The sequence below is a fragment of the Pelobates fuscus genome, chromosome 4, assembly GCF_036172605.1.
Source record: "Pelobates fuscus isolate aPelFus1 chromosome 4, aPelFus1.pri, whole genome shotgun sequence".
Taxonomy (NCBI): domain Eukaryota; kingdom Metazoa; phylum Chordata; class Amphibia; order Anura; family Pelobatidae; genus Pelobates; species Pelobates fuscus.
The window spans coordinates 376734430-376749699 of NC_086320.1; the positions used below are offsets into that span (position 1 = coordinate 376734430).

The 15270-nt window shown below is 39.5% G+C and overlaps 1 protein-coding gene across 1 annotated transcript in view; it reads left to right on the forward strand.

The window, feature by feature from the left end:
- The window catches only part of WNT3A (Wnt family member 3A), a 75000-nt gene that overhangs the window by 42561 nt on the left and 17169 nt on the right, over window positions 1-15270 (forward strand). Inside the window, exon 2 of the mRNA XM_063452815.1 lies at window positions 13619-13860. Within this exon, the coding sequence (XP_063308885.1) occupies window positions 13619-13860 (242 nt within the window). The remainder of the gene's footprint in view (window positions 1-13618; window positions 13861-15270) is intronic.

Here is a 15270-nt window from a genome sequence, read left to right on the forward strand (position 1 = left end):
TGAAGGGGCATAAGATATGTACAGCGCACAGAATACTTCTGATTAGGGTCAAGTAAGAAACTACACAGGCTTTGTGTGACTGAGGGTGATGGGATTTGCACTAAAAGCAACAACAAAGGGGAGTAGATTAATTGCCAATGAATATGTCTGTGAAAAATGAATTTATCGTAAAAAAAAAAATGCATGCATTACAGCAAAAGAAAATGAAATTGTAAAAAATATATATATGTACGGTGTATGTAAATAACAATTAAGACTCACTTCACAGCCTTAAAAACCAAAACAAACCAAAATGTTGTCTATTGCTGCCAGTTTTATGTTGGCTTTCCCATACCATTTTCTCCTATCATTTTTAAAAAAAATCTTTATTTTTTAAATTCTGTTCTCTAACGATAAAGCTGTTTTCACTTGAAAACTGACTCGCAAATTTAAATAGCTTGTAATAATGGGGGTTTTGTACCTTGTACCCATGAAAACCTAAATATTCTCTCTTGTTACAAAATTAGTTTTGAAAACCATTTCCCTTGCAAACAGACAGACCAGCCTCAGAGTTGCATTTAATCCAGATGACCACTGAGATATCCAGAAAAATACTCAACAGCATTTTTAACACCCGGCTTGGCGATAGTCTTGTCTGATTAATGCAAAACCACATAAAACATCGTGTCCGAGATTGTTCCTCTTTTTCCTTCCTAAGCTTTTCATATAAATAGCTTGAGGTAAGTGCTGATACATTCTTAAGGAAGAAAAAAAATGTGCGCTGTCGGTGTTAGGAGGCGAATCTGTGTCCTGAGGCGTTATGTGCAAAGTGAAATGTCTCAGGTCCTCTGCTCAGACATGTTCCAAATATGCATCAGTAATACCATGAGGCTTTTACTGCGGAGGCAAAATTAGGTTAAGGATGAGAAGAAGAAAGAAAAAAAAAAAGAGAAACAAAATGACTTCTGTTTTGTAAAGTTTATTTTGGGGATTTTAGTTTGAAACGTGACATTTTTTTTAGAAGTACATTAGAAGTCTATTATGAAAAGAATTCTATTATCAAAATATTGTGTAAGGGGTTATGCGATCAGGGTGGATTTGACCAGTATGACCTTATTTTTAAATAAAATAAAAAAATTCGTGCAAAAAGTGCTATTTTGTGTGAAAAGTAAATAATGTTGGCTTTGTTGAAATGGACTATTGCAATGTGCATTGTACTGCGCGCTGCTCTATGTTGGAATTTGTTTGGGCTGGGCGATCCTAACGTCCTGTTTCTGTTCACCTTGGGTTATACATTGTTGTTTTTCTACTCTCAGTGTACAGCGCTCTGAATATGAGTGCAGTAACTATAATCTATCATTATTCAAGATGCTATCATTTTAGTCGTGTTGGACGCTCTGTGGTCACAATGCTCCTCCTCTTCCTATCCCATATTCTGTTGATGAATCACGTCCTTTTTTTGTCCTGTTTTGTTTCATCTTATTTCATCATCTTCTAGGTAGGCGTTCTTTGTTTAGATCCGTCTTCGGTCTCCCAAGTAAGGACAGTCCAGATTCGAGACACCTGGCCAGTCTGCTCTGCAGATTAGACGCTATAAATGGTTTCGTTCTTAGATCCTTTGAAACACAAAACTGTCAAATTTTCAAAACAAATATTTATTAAATGATCAGTGTGATTAATGCATGTATTAAAGAAAGTCAATATGACTAAATGAAAAGGTATCTGTTTTGTTGCCTCCACCATATAAGAATCTTTTGGGGCTACTTAGGACCTTAATGTAGCTACAGAATACCGAGCAGTTCATGAAGCGTGATATGAATTTTTCTATTAATGTTTGTATAGTAAAAACAATTGCTTGTTTCTGCTTCTATGTCCAATCATTTTTCCCCCTAAGACTTTTTAACTCTAAGACCACCATATTGATATATTTTCTCTCAGTAGCACGTAGTGTAAAGGGCAATTTAAATTTCACAGTTTAGATTGGTAATCCAATTCAAAAACGATAGTCAAGAAAATGACAGTCACTGATTTATCAATTTCTCCAAATTCACATAATGTCTGAAATGTCAATTCTACAGGGAACTCCTTATGGTGCCCATAATCTGCATTAAACATCAGTTTAGTTATCAGTTTAGTTAGATAGCCCATGAGCTTACAATCTATAGGATACAACGGGGATTTGATTGGTTCTGGGTGCCTTAAGTGAGGACTAAGGAACAGAGATGGAGGTGAGACAGTTATATGAAGGTATTTACAGCCAGGAGGGGCAGAGTATGGAGAGAGGGGGTGGGGAGAGCAAACATTTGTTGTATCCAATTGTAATTTAACCAACCGAACTCTATCACCCAAAATATTAATAACTGTGTATATGGAATATTGATGGAATACATTCAATGAAAATAACAATAAACAATGACAACCTACAGATATAAATGGTAACAAATGATAACATTGTAACAAAGTTGGAATAATGAAAGATGCAGTATCTTCCAAGCTCCAGTCAGTGCCCGAATGTGGCACAACGAGTAGAAATGGGGAGATACAGCATTACTTGGATGTGGGTGTGTGAAGTAAGGCCTACTTACCTCCCTGCAAGCCAGTCTCCATCATCAGTAATGTAGACAAACACCTGTCTTTTCTCAGAAACAAAGTGTATAACAGAAAACAGGCGAGTCTCACCCAACATGGCTGCTCAGCTAGACACAGAAAGGGAAATGTTCTTCTTTTTTTATTTTAGAGTTAATTTATATAGTATGCTTCCATATTTACTGCAAGTAACGTGAGTACCATCAATAGAATTAACATTTTCTCTCTCATAATAAAAATAAAAATAAAATGTACTTAGATTCTACATAATCAACAAAAAGCTACACTTTCAACATATATATGTTCATATTGGTGCATTAGTTCTCAGTAGTAATAAATTAATGAACATTTTAAATTCTGCCTATGCAACCAGGAGGGCAAGTGCAATTATGTGACACGCCCCCAAGGAGTGCAATACATCGTAGATGGCACATACCAACCACTTCTATTCATAAATGTTTAATGTGTCAAAAAAATTATAATAATAAACAATTGCACTTCTACGATAAATAGTGAAATAAAATATGCACACAAAATATCAAATGTACAAATTAACATGTTTAGAACAAATTGCTTTGCATGTTTAATATGAGATTAACCAATGGGATACAATAGTTCTAGCAGGCATGTATTAATGGTGTCAAGCAATTATCTAACTCTACTTATTGCTTATTGTGCAAAACAAACAAACAAAAACAAGATACAAAAAAAAAGTAATTATTAATATTTGCTTTATTAGCACTTTCCCCCAATAGTAATTATTTAACAATTTTATTTGTACTTTATTGACACTCCTAATATACTATCACATAAAAGTGGAGAGTGATGGAAAAAGGTATTATCTCAGCTGTTTTCTGAATACCACTTTATTATACACCACCTTGGATTGTGAACGTTATAGCTTAGAAACACAGAGCTAAGATCCTAACCCGATTCTTGAGTCACTTGAATAATGTCGATGAAGATGGAGATGTTCTTTACAATCATTGTCATGTTGTTAATATTATATGTTAATGATATGCGGTTCTGTTGGCATCTGGAAAAGGATTCACAGATACAATCATTATGTAACAAAGTCTGAATTAATCCACCTTACAGAATGGCCAGGCGCTCCGTGTTTTTAATAGACTTGCTGATTTCTGATTACTAAACTAAACATGATGGGTATCTTGGCAGCGAATGTAAAAGGCTGGGTTTCCTTTACTAAATACCTAACAGCAAAGCTGTGCATGTCAAAGCTGGTATTTACTTAATAAGCAGCCAGCCGATAATTGATGCAAGATTGGCAAAATTACAAAGTTTCGAGTTTAGCCTTGGAAATCATTATGGATAAAAAGATGCAAGTGTCGGAATCCACAGACCCAACCGTACGACTCCCATGCCATGATATGGAGGTGATTTATTTATATCAAATCTGAATTATATCTAATAAAATCCAATCGTCAAAAGTAAAGCTACACAGCGATTTTTTATTCTTTTGGTTTTCCCTTAATTTTGCAACCTGTATGATCATTTTTATACCCCCCCCCCCCCCCCACTCCCAGAGATACTTACCTTATTTAGATTGATGATGTTTTTTTCATTGTGACAGTACACATTGTGCTACCATGTTATCGATCGATGCATCCGGATGTGGATTATAAGGGATTTGATTCAGATGAATCATCCATAGCTAATTTTTGCACAAGTCTGATCAGAATTCAAATTCTCCAAATATTTGTGGTTTGTTTTCATGTTTTTCTTTTCTTTGTGTGTTTAGTAAATAGTCCGGTGCGTAAAAGCTTAATTCCAGTAAATTATCATAGTAAGGTTATTTTCCATTGGAAACAGAATTAACAGTACAATAGAATATTCCCTCTCATCAAATCAGCTGGTTCAATATCTTGTTGTGTAATTTGAAACTACGCCTTTAACTCAGCATTTCTATTCTGATCTTACCATTGCTCCGTGCAATACCAGTTGCAGTTTCTGAGTTATGTTATGTCTGTCTTAGTGTTTGAAAAAGAAAAGATTTTTTTGCAATGTTTTCCACTTCAGAGTCCTCAGGCAGATGACTAGAGCTTCGCTGGCCCCTGTAATATATATGAACTGACTTGCACATTACCGTGTTACTTATTTCGGTATCAGTGCTGATTAAGGAACAACTTTGGTGGCACTGTCTGGATTTTGGGCGTACTGCCTCCATTTACCAAAACTTTTGATGGGTCTGCTTGCCACTGTTTTGATATTGGCGGGGCCGACACAATTCTGGGGGGTTAAACTAATTTTGATTAGTTCACTTAACAACTCTAGCCGCTCTTATATCTCCTCACAGATCCATAGGTATGTCTCTCCATAGGTTCTCGGTCTCTCCGCTCTGCCCGTGACCACCTCCTGTCCGTTGTCCGCACTCGTACGGCCAACTCGCGCTTGCAGGACTTCTCGCGGGCGGCTCCCTTCCTATGGAATAGCCTGCCTACCGCCATCAGACTCTCCCCTAGTCTTGCATCTTTTAAGAAGTGCCTTAAAACCCAGCTCTTTAGGAAAGCTTATGGCCTCCAAGACTAACCCCTACCTCACATACCTGTCTCTTGCCCTCTCCTGAAGGGCAGCCCACCTTATTTGATTGCAAATTTCTGTCCTAATGTGTTTTACACCCCACCTCCTATAGAATGTAAGCTCGATTGAGCAGGGTTCTCTTCAACCTCTTGTTCCCGTAAGTTTATTTGTAATTGTCCTATTTATAGTTAAATCCCCTCTCATATTATTGCCCTAGTTTAGGCCCAAATCCCTCTGTCCATCTTTTCTATCCTAATGTCCCTCTTTTCCTTTTTTAATTTTTTTATTTATATTCTTTATTTTTGTTGTGCATCAAAATACATATAAGCTTATAGTGCCACAACAGCAACAACAAGCAACGCTACAGTGTTACTTTAATTCCACACCCCAAATTCAGCAAATAATGCAAGAGGTCCAATCCACGAGGTCACATTATCATCTATCTATCTGGATCTTCTGGAACAAATTCTGAATTTGACCTCCTTTGACTTATCTATTTATTTCCACACTTATCTTGGAGAAACCCTGAGCTTTCCTGACAAGATAAATTATCAAACTGTTTGTGGGCTCGATTATTGCACTTTTTGGCAGCAAATAGAATCAACCACTTACACTGCGGTGCTCAGCAATCCTGCCTATCTGTACAATAGAATGGGGGCACAAACAAGGCTACACACAGACAAACATTACAATAACGTGCAAACCGATAACGTTAGGTTGGAGCACCGTGACCTTGTTAGCTTGAAATTAAGCAAACTATTTTTAAGTCTTCGTGTTAACAAAGATTCTGTAAACGGTTTGTTATCAATAAGTGAGATTAGAAATAAATCACAGGAATTAAGTCACAATGTTCCTTCAATGTATCACTTTTGCGTCACGCAGGTGCAGGTTGCTATGACAACCTTGTATCATCTACTGATTCTTTATAGTGCGTCAATATATCCTGCTATTAACTTTAGCATCTACAAGCATTATAACAGTCCAACATACCTCCTTCCAGTTAGAGTATGTCTGAATATCTCCAATCACTAATGGCTCTCACTGAATGGTTTATATCTTCAGAAGAGACAGTAGGAAATGAATGACGTGGATTATAAAGTATAATAATATGTCTGTTTTCCTTTTACTAAATCCAGAGATCTCTAGTTTGCCTTTATTTATCATTTACAAGAGGCAGCACATAAACCAGAAAATCCACCCAGAGAGCAGGGGCCACAGTAGACTAGGGTTTCACCTCTCTTGGCAAAAAATACAGGCCATGCTAATTGGCATAATTAATTACGCATGCGTGACATCACAAGACATGACATCACAGTGTGTCATTCACAAGGAGTGACATAAGAGTAAAAAATTACATTTGGAAAGCAGAAAATGCTGTAAATCACAAAAAACTAAAGTTACAGTTTGATTGTGCTGTATAGAGGGATTATTGTTGTGAGTGCTGTTGTGAGTGCTTACTCAATGGATCCAACGTCACATCCCTGTCTGCATCATTGACAATATGTACAAATACACATGGGGTTTATGGGGTAATAAATTACAATCTGAATTGCAGAACGTTGGTTTAAATAGCTAAGCTGTGCCTAGGCTAAATTTGAGAATTTTGAGAATTTTATTAACTCAATCATTTTTGTCTATAATTTACAATTCATTTTTCAGTTCACTACATTTCACAGTTTAATGAATAAACCTCCGTAGTTTATTCCCAAAGCTAAGGAATTTAGTGTAGAGAATCGAAAACCAAACTACAAAGTTTAGGCCATAGTCCTAATATATCTCAATCAGCAGTACTACAGCTCGTTGAGTAGCATTGGAAAGCCGCGAGCATGTGTGGCTGCAGCACAGAGGATTCTTAGTGAGAAGATTTGTGTCCTTCATAATTTCCAAACCCCCATCTGTGTCTCTCCTACTGTTCAATACCCCATCTGTATCTCTCCTCCTGTCAAACCCCCCTCTGTATCTCTCATAATGTCCAAATCTGTCCAAATCACCATCTTTATCATGCCACCTGTTATCCCCCATTTGTGTCTCTTCACCTGTTAACACCCATGGTCTCTATCTCTCTCTTCCTGTTATCGCCCCATCTGTGTATCTCTCCACCTAACCCCCATAATATATGTCTCCCTCCACCTGTTGACCCCCATGGTCTGTATCTCTCTCCACCTGTTAAGCCTCATGGTCTGTGTCTCTCCTTTTGTTAACCCCATCTGTGTCTCTCTACTCCTGTTAACCTACAGGGTCTGTATCTCTTTCCATAAGTTGACCCTCATGGTTTGTGTCTTTCTCCTCATGTTAACCCTCATGGTTTGTGTCTCTCTCCTCCTGTTAACCCCCATGTTTGTCTCTCTCCTCCTGTTAACCCCCATGGCTCTGTGTCTTTCTCCACCTGTTAACCACAATGGTCTGTTTCTCTCCTTCTATTAACTTCTGGTTTGTGTCTGTCCTCCTGTTAACCCCAATGGCTTGTGTCTCCCTCTCTTCTTGTTAACCCCAATGGTCTGTGTTTCTCTCCTCTTATTAACCTCCATGGTCTGTGTCTCTCTCTACTTGTTAACCTAAATGGTCTGTGTCTCTCTCCTCCTGTTAATTCCAATGGTCTGAGTCTCTCCTCCTGTTAACCTCAATGGTCTGAGTCTCTCCTCCTGTTAACACCAATGGGATGTGTCTCCCCTTCTGTTAACCCCCATAGTCTGTGTCTCTCTCCTCCTATTAACCCCAATGGTCTGTGTCTCTCTCTACTTGTTACCCCAAATTGTCTGTGTCTATCTCCTCCTGTTAATCCCAATGGTCTGTGTCTCTCCTCCTGTTAGCCTCAATGGTCGGTGTCTCTCTCCTCCTGTTAACTCCTATGGTCTGTGTCTCTCTCTCCTCCTGTTAACCTCCATGGTCTGTTGTCTCTCCACCTGTCAACCTCCATGGTCTGTTGTCTCTCTACACCTGTTAGCCATCTCTTCCTCCTCCCCACCGTATCTCTCCTTGTTTCATAGTATCGTTCTTTGCAGCCTCTCCAGCTGCGGTGTGCTCTGTGCTTTGTGCTCTGTGCTGCTCCCCCGCGGATTCAGTCCAAAGAGAGAGGCAGGGAGATAATGTAACTTCATATCCTTGCCTCTCTCCACACACAATGACCCCTACTGTCCTGCACCAGTATTGCAATCTAATCTCAATCGCAGAGAGAAAAATACTGGCATTTGTATTGTGATATTTTTGCAATACTGGAACCACCCATGCAGCTTCAAATACCGACTGTGCTGGTAAAAAAAATGGCCAGATGGCAACCCTAGACTAGCCACGAGGCCTCAGTGGACATGCCAGATGAAGGGTTGTTATAGACAATTCTTGAATTTATTGGGACTGCAGTTTCAGGCAAAGACAATACAGAAGATGTTCACCATAAGGGAGGAACAACGCAAAGCTGTAAACAGCTGGAAGCCACGGTTCAGGACAGGTCAGACCGGTCTGAAGGCACTCGGCAATTTCTTAAATTATACAGCATGTAGCAGCCTGTAAAAATTGAATCAATTTGTTCTGTTTTCCCAGAGGACTTGGTGGTGTAAGTTCACAGGATTTTATAATGAAAATGAGTCATGAACTTAAAGAGGAAAATTAATTTTAATATGTAAACGTTTGACTTGTTTGCTGCTAGTTAAATTTCAACATGGCGTCCTGCACAGCATACATTCATAGCCAGTTCCTGAGTTTATGGAGTCCGTCAGCATTGGGTGCATCGTTTCGTGGGTCGCCATCTTAGCTTGATTCCCTTGTAAAATCTTTAGGTTAAACCGTACGTGAACAGTGCAATGTGGCATGTTGAATTACCAGTTAATTAGTCATGGTTAGTGATGTCCCGAACAGTTCGCCGGGAACCGTTCGCCAGCAAACATAGCGTGTTCGCGGTCACGAACATGCGCAATGTTCGGTCCGCCCCTATTCATCATCATTGAGTAAACTTTGACCCTGTACCTCACAGTCAGCAGACACATTCCAGCCAATCAGCAGCAGACCCTCCCTCCCAGACACTCCCACCTCCATGACAAATAGGGGGCGGGCCGAACATCGCGAAAACGCTACGTTCGCCGGCGAACGGTTCCTGGCGAACTGCTCGGGACATCACTAGTCATGGTGATTCTTTAATAGTTTTTTAAGGAAATTCCACCCCTTTTCTATACTGTACTATAATTAAATTGCCAACAAAGAACATTTTATTCTTTACGTGCTTTTCCTCTGAGTTTAAATTGTCAGGCCTGTATTTTCCACTTAGTAAAGTAAATATCTGCCTGTCTGATAGGGGAACCTACCCTGGCCTTGCAAATGCGCTAATTTAATATCATTGCCCACTTTTGACTGACAACAATAGATGCATGGCAGACCGGTGGTGGGGAATGGGCACCACATAGTACCTGCTTTACTCAGAATGCTGGATTGCAGAGTGTCAGGGCTCCGCGGGCGGCTGTGAGGGGAGGCTGCAATCCTCTCGCAGCACTCACCCTCGGTCCGTCGCCATCCGCGGTCCCCCCTCCCCTTACCGGTCAGCGAGCGGCGTCCTCTCCCCTTGACACGCCGCTCGCGTCCTCCTCTCCTCCTCCCAGCGGCAGCATGTCTTACGCTGCACGCTGGGAGCCGGCACTAATATCAGAACGCCGGGGTCACTCACGTGACCCGGCGTTAAAGCTACAGCGCAACAATCACAGTGGGGGGTATAGATATCCCCCACGTGTGTTTGTTAATACTGATTGAAAGTTATCCAATCAGGATTAAGGCAAGGATTTAAATACTTACCTTTCCTGTCTCTCAGTGCCCTGTTGTGGTCTTTGCTTACTAGTATTGATACTGAACTTGTGTTTCTGGTTACGTACTCTCTGGCTTGTTAATCTGACTTTGTGACTTTCTCCTACCCTTTGACCTCGGCTTGTTTCTCGTTATTCTGTCTTCTGGTTCCCCTTACTCGGCTTGTCTCCTGACTATTCTGTGTGTGCTTAGCCCGGCCACTCTAAGGTCCGGTACTGCTATTTTCTGTGTGTGTGTGTGTGTTAGCGTGATGGGTTCCCCGAATCGTGACACAGAGGGTCTTCCAACAATAAAAATCAAGTTAGTTTTCTTCAAATACTGCATATTTTTGTGAAGGGATGCCGGGTGAGGGATGCTTTAGAATCTTGACCCTTCAAACACCAGAATATAAATTGAGACCTGTGAAAGGACACATGGTAAGTGCTTTGATGGGGGCTTCCAGGCAGATAAGACAAGGCAACCTATGTTTGCAGTCTTCATCTCCTGTCTTCCTTGGTCAGCCATTTTTTTTGCTGAGGATGATGGGAGTTATAGATTATTACAGCTGCCACACCTCATGTCAGCCATCTGGGTCGGCTGGCCTACAGATTGGTTTAGGAAATGCTTTGAAGTGATGTTGCTCGATGCTGGTATATACATGACGTTCTGGAATACAGGGGGAGAGTGTTGCTCATTAGTAATATGTAGCAAGTCTGCAGCCATTAGGAGAGATGCATTAGTCCCTCAGCAGATTATTTTCTAACCATATTCCTTCCTTTGAAATGTAAAACCATCTAGTACCATGCAATCTTTACTAGCTTCATCAGTGTCTTTGAATCCCGCAGAGATTGAGCTCAGTATCTTCTTTAGAAAAAATGCTTCAAGCGTTATTGAATGAGCAAGCATGTGCCCAGGCGACATCTATTAATTCGATATAGTGTACAGGACGTGCCACATTAGCCATCCACCTTACAATGAGCACATATGGGTAGCCTATCTACATCAATACCCACTCTGGAAGAAGAAGGCTGATATTTGCTTCCTGCTACTTTCTGAATGCGGCAAATTAAATACAAACTACATACATTCTCAGTATTTTTTTCTTTAAGTGACATTTGGGCCCACCTTACACAGTATGCAGAGATTTATTCTAAGCACTCAAAGCCAAATATAGAATCTGGCAACCGAACCCCAATAGAAAGACACCAGCATATCAATATAGAGATAAAGACAAATAAAATCCGATGTATTAAGAAGCATATCTAAAGATCATTTTAAGGTAATGTGTTGTGTAATTTAATGTTGGTTAGAATTATTTTTGTGTATAATAGTTTTTGTGCTGCTATTTTACCCAATGCGACATGCACCTCTTAAATACATAGTCCACAAAACATAAGGGGTACTCGGGGAGCCGGTTGTCATGGATATATCTAGTAAAATGTGTGTTTCCCGGCCAATTAGGTTTCTTTCCTGCAGATACAATTATGTTGTTTAAAATATTGACAGTGTGTAATGGGGCGGCATTCGCAAGACAATTGTTCATTAATTCCTTGACTGCTATAAAGCACTGTGTGGTATTAGCTTTACAGCCGACTCCTGGAATCCAGCAAGTAAATATATCGCACGTTCTTCAAGTTGGGTTTAATGTGTCAGGGAAATAGTTATTGTAAACTATCAGCACTGATGCTATGTAGCATGTTTCGTATTCTGCATACAATGTGCCCAATATCTAGTTAAACTTTATGCACCTTTTTGCACCTTGGTATTTAAGGCACGTTACTTATAATGCGTGACTAAAGTTTTTTTTCCTGGCTGATTAAGGTAACCCTTTCAGAAAGTAATGGTCCATAGTTCCTAGGACACAAACAGAATTTTCAGGGCCCCTAACTCATCCCCTAAAAATCAATTTACGTGTTCTTTGTCCCATATTTTGGAGAATACACAAGGGAGGCAAGAAGTACCCACCATAACAAATTAAAAGGTATATTAAAATACATCTAAAATGGAAACACATTTTTAACCCGGGTAGGTATCCCTGTAGACAGGCACCTGTAGGTATCTACCTATTTTGTGTGTTGAAACATTCAGCCCCGCACTTAGTTTCAGTGGGCAGTTCATGAAATACAGTGGATGGAACGGCTGTATACAACACATTGAGAACTGTCATGCCAGCAGAGACTTGGTGATGGATGTGGACAATCATTACTGACTCTTGGACATCGGTAGGCTCATTAGCAGAAGGGTAACAGTATGGTGCAAAATCATGTATATGCATATTTTTGAGGAACCATAGTTTCTGATTTGGAGAGGGGGTGGTCTCTCTCACCAGCTCCCTCTTTGTCTTTCCATTGTATTACAGATTCACGCCACTGAGTTATGTTGTACTATACATAAATTCTCAGTCTGTAACATAGAGAAGCATGATAGCGTTGAGGAACATAAGATCCTAAAAGTGAAACTTTAGTTGTAGCTCTCTAGTGATCACTTCTAATTCCCAGCTAAACCACCATGCACACTATGCCTGGTGAAATATGATGCTGGATCAGATATCTCCTTTTGCCTACAGAAGACCACCTAACACACAGTGTTAACCCATCTGCATAGCTGAAGGCAGAGGTCTTCTCCTTCCACCATGCCAACCACCTAACACACATTATATCTTCTGTTCTGCTGTTGCACCGTTTTCCTTTTGTCCCCACAAGACTGCTATGCTAGGTCCTTTACATAATTGGAGAGATTGATTTTCCTCTAAAGATGCTAGATCATCAGTTACACCTCAATATCGCACCGAAAACACTGTGTTAACTCATATAGACCACCTGATGCACATCTCCACCAAAGGATACAGATTTATGTCTACCTGCTGGGGATTCTTAATTTGTGTAAAATATTTTGTAAGGGAGGATTAATTTACGCTTCTCTTATTTCAATATAAAAAAAGTGTTACAGTAAGGCAGATGACATTGGTGATAAATACAGATGGAGGGGGCCTACTGCTCATGTAAAGAGGGAGTTGCATGGGGCGCGTGGCTCCTGTAACTGACAGAAATGCCAAATCTCCTTAGCATTTAATTGCCATATTGCCTTGCCAGGTTCAGTGTTCTCTAAGAGTTAGATGTGATTTACCCAAGTAATACTTTTAATAATATTGAGAGACACCCTGACTACCTCCAGGAACAAACACAAGGGTAAACATAGCAAACACCTACAATTCTGGGCAACTTCAAAGACTGTGCCGATTGATTGCTATCCATGCTTCTATTTCCCCCAAAACTTTGTAGTTCAGGGAACAGGTGTCCCAACATGAACAGAGCACTATAAATGAATTGGATGTGGCATGCATTTATTATGTCAAATTATAGCAAGCTTCCCACAGAAATTAAACTCTTTTGCTCCCTTTAAATAAACAAATGTACAGATGCTTTCTAGTTTGACTGACAGAGATAGAATAAATGGTTTTCATGTGAATTATTGACATAAAATTATGTTGTCAATCAGATGAACATATCGGAAGCAGGCGTCAAATGATTAATTACATTCATGTATAACCTAACTTTTCTTCCACACCCACCATGTCTAAGTACAATTAAAATCGAAGGCACTAGCTGCTGTATAGTACATGTTTTTAAATGAATAATAATGCCGTTGAGTGACATTTATTAATTGGGGTTTTCGTTGATGTAGACATTTTTGTGATTCCATCGATTGATTGTACATTTTCCGTACTTTATGATATTTTGTTTCATTTTAGGTCATTAGCCATTGGTCAACAATACTCTTCTTTGGGAACTCAACCTATTCCATGTGGCACTATTCCAGGACTTGTGGCTAAGCAGATGCGTTTCTGTCGGAATTATATGGAAATAATGCCCAGTGTGGCAGAAGGCGTCAAAATCGGCATTCAAGAGTGCCAGCACCAGTTCCGTGGACGAAGGTGGAACTGCACCACTGTCAATGACAACTTGGCAATTTTTGGACCTGTGTTAGATAAAGGTAGGATCACTATGTTATGTTTACAGGAACAAGTACACAGTTAATTCTCTATGCTTATATCACTGTGAAATTAGAAAACGATGCAGAAACACTTTAAAATATACTAACATTAGTGAAACATCCTTGATGATGTCCATGACATCTCATACAGATAATGCGTGTTTTTAGCATATTAGCGGATTTGTTTAAATATACACAGTGAGAAAGCCCAATATTAAACTTGTTCACTGCACAAATTTTTCCATTCTTGCAGTGAATTCTTCCATCCTTCGCCTTGCTGGCTACAGTTGGGGGCGTAGAGGGACACTACACCCCCCCTCCCCCCCCCCCGTTTTTTTTTCCAAAATGAATTATTACTAACATTTGTAACATATTCAGCAGCTGTGTACAATTGGGGAAAAAAGAAAATACAATATACACAGACCAAAAAGGTAAAAAGAGGGTCCTGCCCGTGAGCTGAGATCTAGCCACTGAAGCTCTTTTATACAAACTACTTTTCTAAGCTGAGTTTACAATCTGAAGGTACATTTTTAATAAATAGGGCATGGTGGTGGACAGTGATCTGTCCATCTTCTGTTCTTCACATTGAACCTCCTACCTGATGACTTGCTCCCCTTCGCGGCATGAAAAATGGCAGAACATGGCAGGTTTTGAACCTTCCTTGTACTAATGTGAGGGTCACATTAATAAATCTTTTAGTAGAGTTAATGCCGAATGCTACAGCAACTGAAAAAGCTTGAACATTGTCCTTTTCGGTTGCTTTGCGATGAGGACATGTGGCATTCATTTTTCCAAGTCTATCCAATAAGTAATTTATAGAAAATACTGTGTATGCTTACCACCCATTATATATCTAGCGACTTGTTTATTTCCAAATTTTACAATTATTGATAATAAAAAATAATTTAATAAGGATTATTTAGTTATTGACAAAGTGGCATTAAGATTTTAGAGAACAAACAAATAAATAAAGAGAAAAAGAAGCCAATTCATGATAGATAACGCCCGACTCGGAATTATGATCCATTGTGAGGAGGGGAGGTTCCCATGACCTCATACCTCGTGCAGCAAGTGACAAAGGACCGCCGTCAGACAAAATGACGTAATCATACTGTGTTGATTCTTGCTAATTTCACTTTTTTGGTTTTGATCAAAGTAAGAAATGCAATAATTATCTGATTAATTGTGATCACGAACCCAATGAGATGATCATTGAGGATCAACAACAGTTTCGTGTTACAAAGAAAACTGTATCAGGCCAAGGGCAATTTCGTTTTTTTTTTTTTTTTTTTTTTTTTTTACTTGTCCAAACTTTCTGCTTTGGTCTTTTTGTTCCATTTAAAAGACTGGCATATTTGGGATGAAAGGCTTCTTAGTGGGATTTAACAGTTACTTATTGTAGGGTTTGGT